This window comes from Elephantulus edwardii, unplaced genomic scaffold (assembly GCF_000299155.1).
Source record: "Elephantulus edwardii isolate Elephantulus edwardi_28Jun2011 unplaced genomic scaffold, EleEdw1.0 scaffold00167, whole genome shotgun sequence".
NCBI classification, from domain to species: Eukaryota; Metazoa; Chordata; class Mammalia; order Macroscelidea; family Macroscelididae; genus Elephantulus; species Elephantulus edwardii.
This window is the reverse complement of record NW_006399917.1, coordinates 1,427,363-1,435,516: the sequence shown is the minus strand read 5'-3', so window position 1 is coordinate 1,435,516 and position 8,154 is coordinate 1,427,363. Positions and strand designations below refer to the sequence as shown.

Below are 8,154 nucleotides of genomic sequence, written 5' to 3'. Positions count from 1 at the left end.
AACAACAACAACAACATATATATATTCTCTAAGTGCATTCAAGGAGACATGATTGCTGTTGTGGTGGTGGTTGGTAGTGACGAATCAGAACCGACTCATAGCTGACCCTGCGGTGGGTTTTCAGAGATGGTAAATTACACAAGAGGAGATTCCTAGCTTTCTCCTCTGGAGCATCTGGTGTATTCATACACTTATCTTTATATATATAGGTTTGCATACAAAATTTGTATACATTGTGTTTCATTCATATACATTGTTTCTTACACATTCCTTCATTCACATTGTATTTAATATGATCATTCATATGCATAGTGTTTTAGAAGATTAATCACCTTTCATCTCTGCCTACTGTTACCCCATCTTTTCAGGTCCCCACTGGATCTTGCTTAATTCCTTCCCTTCCTCCCTCAGCTCACCAAACTCTGCCATCTCAGTGATTTCTCCCCTCCCCAAAGTTGGCTCCCCTGCTCCCCTCCTTTTCCTCTTTTATACACATCTCACTAGTTGTCGTTCTATTTTTGCAATAATGATCTTATGCAGTATTTGTCCTTGTGAGTCTGAGTTAGTTAACTCAGCATGACGCTCTCTAGATTCTCCCGTGTTATGTAGGATTTTACAATCAAAGGTGTACCGTTGCATTGACAGAACCATTCCTTACTACTAAACCAGCAGAGCTCCCCTCTTCTTTAATAAATGCTCCTCAGTTCTAGAAATGTCGGGTTTAAAGATTTGTCTCCTAACTAGAAGTTGACACTTCAAACCAACTAGCTGTTCCATGAGAGCAAGATGAGTCAGTCTGTTGTTGTTAATTGCTGTGGAGTCAGGTGCCACTCCTACTGACCCCAGTGACCCTATGCAGCAGAATGAACCCTGCCCAAGCCTGCACCTTCCTCGCAGTCGGGTAGCTATGTATCTGAATGGACTTGATGACAGTAGATAGGCAGCATGCTTTTAAGATCAAGTTTAGAGTCATCAGGTACATATTACGTAAAATCATCTGATCATGTGTAAAATCTGATCATGTGTAAAAAAAATCTGAAAGACTATACACATTACAAATGTTTTTGGACAGTTACTATTTACAAGAAAGACACTGTATTTTGTACTATGGAGAATATTTAAGTGGAGAAAGGTATCTACCACCCCCCCAAAAAAAAAATGTGTCACTTTGCCTGGGCCATGAGTCTTAGTGGCTTGACAGTTATGTAATATTGTGTTTTGGTAGTTATTGATAACCACAAGGTGGTCAGTGAGTTGTCTTAGGGTAGAACAGCCCCTTTCTTCAGGTCACAGCCCTGATCAGGCATAAGGACTGTTTTCCTGGAATGGGGCCTTCATCATCTTTTACCTTAGTTAGGATAATAAAAAGACAGGATTGAGCAGAGAAAAAAGGACCTCAGTACCACCAAGAAAGATGAGCAAGGAACAGAGCATGTGTTTGGACTGAAAACTTCTTAGACCTAGGGGAAAACTGATACCAAAACACATGGAGATTGCCAGGGAACGCTGGATCAGCAAATGCTAAAAGGTAATCAGAAGAAACTGCGCTGCAATCATGAAGGTGCACAGTTCAAATCCACCAGATGATCCGCTGGAGAAGGAGGAGCAGTCTTCTGCTGTGCCAGTCGGATCAAATTCGATGGTACACATCAAGGGGGGAGAAAAGGTAATTGAGATCCTTCCTCAAAGCCAACAAGAAAAATAAAGCCTTGCCCTAGAGCTAGTACCTTGAACTTGTAGCCTCTTCAACTGTGAGAAGATCCATTTCTTCTTTGTTAAAGCCAGCTGCCTAAAGTACTTCTTTTACAACAGAACTAGGTTAACTAAGATATTGCTCCTCAAATAACTTAAAATTTTGTAAGGTATGTTGTTGCCCAGTGCCATTGAGTTGACTATGACTCATAACAACCCTCTGCCCAAGGGATCTAAACCTTGCCCCATCCTGCATCATTCTCAACATTCTGATACACTCAAGCCCGCTATTAAAGGCACTGTGCAAGTCTATCTCATTGACGGTCTTCCTGTCTTTCACTGACTCTCTCCCTTTCCCGGCTTGGTATCTTTTTTCCAACAACTCCTGATAATACACTCAACGCATATGAGACAAAGTTTCAACATCCTTACTCCTAAGGAACACTCTGGTTGCCCCTCCTTCAAGACAGATTTCTTTGTTCTTTTCACAGTTCATGGAATGAATATTTGATCGTATGACAACACCACAATTCAAAGGCATTGATTATTATTCTGTCTCCTTTATTATCCAACATGTAGATACATATGAAGGAATTAAAATACCATGTTTGGATCAGGCACATCTTAGTCATTAAGTATTATTTTTGCCTTTTAGAACTTTGGATAGGACCTTAACAATGTTTTCCCAATGAAGCATGTCAGTCTTTTTCCTCCCTCCCTCTGTCCCTCCATATCTCCCTCCCTTTCTCCCTCTGTCCTTCTTTCCATCCTCTTTTCTTTTCTTCCTCCCTCCCTCCCTCGACATTGGGTATTGATTGTGGAAACAAGTAAAATGAAGTCATTGACAACTTCAGTCTTTTTTCCATCTGTCATCATGTTGCCTGTTGATCCAATGGCAGGCATCAGTTCTTGTCTTTAGATGTTGAGATGTGATCCATCTTGAAGGCCATAGTCTTTGATCTACTTCAGTAAGTGCTTCAAGTCTTCCTTCACTTTCTGCAAGCAATGTTGTGCCATCTTCATATGTAAGTTGCTATCCAATCCTAATGCCACTTTCTTCCTTATAAAGTCCAGCTTCCCAAATGATCTGTTCTGCATATAGATTGAAAAGGTATGGAGACAGGATGCATCCCTTACACACTCCTTTTCTGATTTTGAAACATGCATTTATTCTTTGTTCTGATGATTGCCTCCTGGTCCAAGTATAGGCTTTACATGAGCACAATCAAGTATTCTGAGATCCCCATTCTTCTCAAGGTTAGACACAATTTGTTGTGAACTACATAGTCAAATGCCTTTGCATAATCAATGAAACACAGATAGACTTTCCTCTGGTACTCTCTACTTTCAGCTAAGATCCATCTAACATTGGTTATAATGTCCCGAGTGCCATGGCCTCTTCTAAACCCAGCCTGCACATCTGGTGGTTCTCACAGATTGAATAGGTATTTTTAAATTTAGTAAATGGTCAGTTGTAATACTGTTTTTTAATGAATATTTGTTGTGATCTTTATCACATAAAAGTAACTCTATTAAACACAGTGTAAATGGAAGATCATATAAAACACAATGTATATGAATGTACATAATGTAAAGAAATTATATGGAAGCCAATAAAAAATATTTTAAAATAAATAAATATACCTTTGGGATCCTGGCCCAAAAAAATAATTCTATAAGGATATCATTGATTGTATGTTATATTACTTGCATGTCACTAGAAGTTTAGAAGAGATCTAAAACCTAAGTGTATTCTTTGTAATTAAGAAGCAGTATTTTTTATTACTGTTGTTTCAAATTCATCTGTACTCATCTCAGTAAGAATGTAAAATAGTTACTGAAATCTCCCAATTTAAAAACAAATGTAGTGTCCATGAAGCAGTAATTTTTAAATTGCCCATGCTCACGGTTCTCGAAATCCATGCACATACCTTTTATTCTTTCTTGTTGCAAGAGAATGTGTATTCTCTTCCTGCGCCTGTAAAAACCAGCCCCACTCTTGTGATGTAGAAACCTCATTTTCCAGCTCCCACTAGAGCATCATGCTATGAGCCTTTTAAAAAAGAAACATAGGTCTTTTCAATTGTAAAAGCAAAACAAAGCAAAAGCCTACTTTAACTCACTTTTTAAAAAAATAATTTACATCTTTCTCAGCCCTTTCATAACCAAATGCATTAGAAGAATCATCAGCACTCACTGTTTCCTCACCTTCCAATAATGTCTCAACCACCCAATAAGAATGTTGCTGTTGTTAGATGCCATCAAGTCAGCCCTCAACCCACAGTAACCCAATGCACAATAGAATGAAATATTGACTGGTCATGTGCCTTCCCCATGCTCTGTGACAGATCACTTGCGATCCCTGGTATTTGCATTGGCTCATTTTTTCAGAAGATCACCAGGTTTTTCCATCTAGTGTGGAAGCTCCCTTACATCTAGCAGTGTACATCCAAGCCCCCACTGATCTGCATATGGTGACTGTACATCAGTGCATGGGTGAGGAATCAAAGCCTGGGTTTTTGCATGAAAGTTGAGAATTTGGCCATTACATCACCGATGTCCCCAACAATAAGGATATACTCACTGTTGTTATCAGTGACTTCATGTAGCCAAATCCAGCAATACCTTTTAGTCTTCCTCATGTCATATATCAGAGTTAGTTACCAATAGTCAGGCCTTCTTAAAGCTTCCTTTTGGTTTCTACAATGCTGCTTTACCCTCTCTCACTTCTGGATGTGGGTTCTTAGACTCTTGATATCTGTTCCTTACTCACATGACCCTTAAATTTTGGACTGTGATGAATGCCTGGGAGAGTACTACGAGACAAAGTGAAAGACTTGTACAAGGTTAAAACAACAACTTGTAGGCCTATAATAAAAGTATTATTGTCAGGGTTAGTAAAATCTTATTTGTGTATGTACAGCTTCATAAGTGAGTCTTGGTGATACATTTATTTACATAATTCTGTATGTTACTGTTAAGGAGCAACAAGCATTGAAAAGTATGATCTCCGTACAAACATGTGGACTCCTGTCGCGAATATGAACGGGAGAAGGCTGCAGTTTGGTGTTGCAGTGTTAGATGACAAGCTGTACGTGGTTGGAGGAAGAGATGGACTGAAGACATTAAACACAGTGGAATGTTACAACCCCAAGACAAAAACGTGGAGTGTGATGCCCCCTATGTCCACGCATCGGCATGGTCTTGGTAAGTATAACTGCATATTTGCTCAGAACATTGTATGTTAGACTTTCACAGAATTTGGACATTGCTCACCAAATAGATGATTGCAGCTGCCGAATCTGTCACCAAGCACGTCCCCTGTTAGCTGAAAAGTCGAAGCAGAGAAAACAAGCATATGCATGAATATGATAGCAGTCAATACAAGTAGAAATATAAATACTAAAGGATTATAAAGCAGCATGATAGTCTGACAAGCCCTCATACGTGGGTTGTATTGATTATTAGTACGATCTAACTTACATGAAATGTTTACTCTAAATTCTTTAGTAGTGTTTTCAGGTTTCTCACCACCCAGCCCCCCAATTTTACTCAGAAATGGTGATGACCCAGAAAGAAGATGTTTAAGTAGCATAGAAAATATAACGATGGGGACTTTTCAATCTTGCATTCAGTTCACTTAGCAGACATTTATTGAGCACTTACTGTGTGCCGTGCTCTTTACTCCATAAATGCAAGGAAGAGGAAAACACTTACCCCCTCCCCCAAGGGACTAATGGCACATCCGGAAATGACATAAGAGAGCTTGTATCACATGACTTCTTTCTCTTTTTAATTAAATGGGAGAAAGAATTGTTTTATATGAGGGAAGAAGGTGAAATAAAATTAAATGAGGATCTGAATATCTCCCAGATTTTGGTACATATAAACCTACTCATATCTGCCAGATTTTGCTACATATAAACCTACTCTAAAATTTAGTAGCTTTAAGCAAACTTTATTTAACTCAGAGTATATAGGTTAGTTTGTAGGTTGTGGGCTGCTGTGACTAATTTCTGTTGGGTTTTCTCATAAATCTGCAGTCAGCTGGCAGGTCTAGGAGATGATCTGGAATGGTCTTACTCACGTGTCTGCTACTAGGCATATAGTCAATGTGGGCACCTGGGCCACACATCTTTCCATTGTCTATCAGGCTTTACCCTATTGTTCTGTGCTGTTGAGTTGCTTGCCACTCATGGTGGCCCTATGTACAACAGCTCTGAACCTTGCTTTGTCCCGAGCCAACCTTATTGTCTCTACATCCATCACCTCCCAGTCACTGAGTCATTCCATCTAATCAAGGGTCTTCCACTCCTGCACTGTCCCTCCATCTTTCCAAGCTTGATAGCACTCTCCAGGGACTGGTCTCTCCTTGCAACATGCCTAAAGTATAGCAGATGGAGCTTCAGAATCCTTGCCTCCAAGGAGCAATCTGGTTTCATCCTCTCCAGGATGAACCTGTTTGATCTCCTACCAGTTCATGGTATATTCAATCCTCTTCACCACCACCACAAATCAAAGGCATCAATTCATCTTCTGTCATCCTTGGTCATTGTCTAGCTCTCTGATGCATACCAAGTAATTGTGAAGATCGTAGCCTGAAACTTAGGCTCTAGATTGACATCATTGTTCTTTAGTTCTCTGGTGAGGTCCCTGACAGCATATTTTCCTAATGCAGTTCATCTTTTGATTTCCTTGTTTCTGGTACCAAGAATGTTGCTTCTTCAAATGATGCCAGTCATAAGTCTTTAAAAATAGCAAGAGAAGACAGATCACAATATGAAACTGAAGATGAAATTTCATAATATGACAAGGAAGAGAAGGCAGGTTGCAATATGATGAGTGCTACTGTATGCATCAAGTATGTACTGGACAAAGCAGGTGGCATGGGCAAGCCCAGATCCAAGGAGTGAAGAAGATGACCCCTCTTTGATGGCAGGAACTGCAGAGTACCTTGTAATTGGATTAATTAAAAAATAGAATTTGTTTTCAGCAGCTTAGAAAACATTTTAGATAGTTCTAACAAAGTGTTTGGAAGGACATCGTTAAAAGACAAAAGATGTGCGAGTAGCAGTGAAGGCATGGTTTAATTTTCACATAGTACAGTTTTATCCTAAATGTATTAATTCTGAGTGCTAAATGTGTGTCCTTCCAAAAAAACAATAACTAGTAGTAAAAGTTATCTAAGGGTAAAGAACTGGCATGATGGTGCCATGCTGAAGGCCAAAGTGACAAAGAATTTGAATAGTTATAATTACATCTTAGTGAAAGGTAACATTAGGTTCCAACTTTGGTAAAGTAAGTGAGAGAGTTGGGGTGAGATAGTGAGACAAGGTGCTTAAAATTAAGGTTGCATAGTGGAGTTCTTGGGGCAGTGGGAGGGGTGCGCAGTGATTGTATACCAGAGAAGAAATTTTTCCTTTGCTTTTCAAAGAGAGGAGTGAACTGGGGGTGGGGGAGGGCTGGGCAGGGAGAAAAGTGCAACAGTGAATGAATGGAAATCCAAAATCTCTGTAAATATTCATTAAAATTAATAAAATTAAATTAAATTTTTAAAAATTAAGTATATGAATTTTAACAGAGAAACTTTAGGACATTATTCTTGAGCATATAAAATCGGTAGTTACAAGGGCACAGCGTAGGACCAATTATCTTGAAAGCAGCCTGATGAGATGTATAGATTTGGACTGATCATAAAGTCTAACATCAATAATGTAATTCAGCTCTAGACCTTTTCCTTCTTCATCCATCTTGGTATAAAAAGAACGCAATTCTACTTTAAGGTACCCTCTTACAGCGACAGTTCATAGGATGAGACTGTCTGTGATCCAGCTGTGTTTTCTGGAAAGTGTGGTTCTATGCCATTGAGTCAATGACAACTGACAGTGACCTTATGAACCACAGACTTGAACTTTCCTCTACCCTGTGTCGTCCTCACCCTCTCTGATCTCCTCAAGCCCATTGTTACAGTCACTGTGTCAGTGCATCTTGTTGAGAGTCTTCCTCTCTTTTTCTGACCCACCATCTTTCCAAGAGTGTATTATTTCTAAGCATCATATAAATGACTTCATCAAACTGCAGTCAGTTCAAAGGAGAACAGTCATGTAATTGAAACTTTTTTGATCCTTTCATTCAAATTATTATGCTATTATGCTTAGATTTACCTTATACTAAATGTTATAAATTGGAATTTAGAAAATAAACATGTACTTAGGAAATATTCCTTTTATTTATTTGTGAAAATTCTATGAAGATTTTCTTTTAAAAGGATAATCTGCTTTAAAAATATATTTTGAGGCAAGCTCTGGTGGCCTAGTGGCAAGAAGGTGTACTGCAATCTCAGAGATGTACGGTTCAAATCCACCAGATGCTCTGCTGGAGAAGGAGGAATAATCTCCTCCTATACCAGTCAGATCTGATTTGACAGTACACACACACACACACACACACACACACACACAC

General features: G+C 39.1%; 1 protein-coding gene across 1 annotated transcript in view; it reads left to right on the top strand.

Moving 5' to 3' along the window:
* Nucleotides 1–8,154, top strand: part of KLHL5 (kelch-like family member 5) — a 104,612-nt gene that overhangs the window by 60,615 nt on the left and 35,843 nt on the right. The window contains exon 7 of the mRNA XM_006895421.1: nt 4,675–4,899. Coding sequence (XP_006895483.1) covers nt 4,675–4,899 — 225 coding nt within the window. The remainder of the gene's footprint in view (nt 1–4,674; nt 4,900–8,154) is intronic.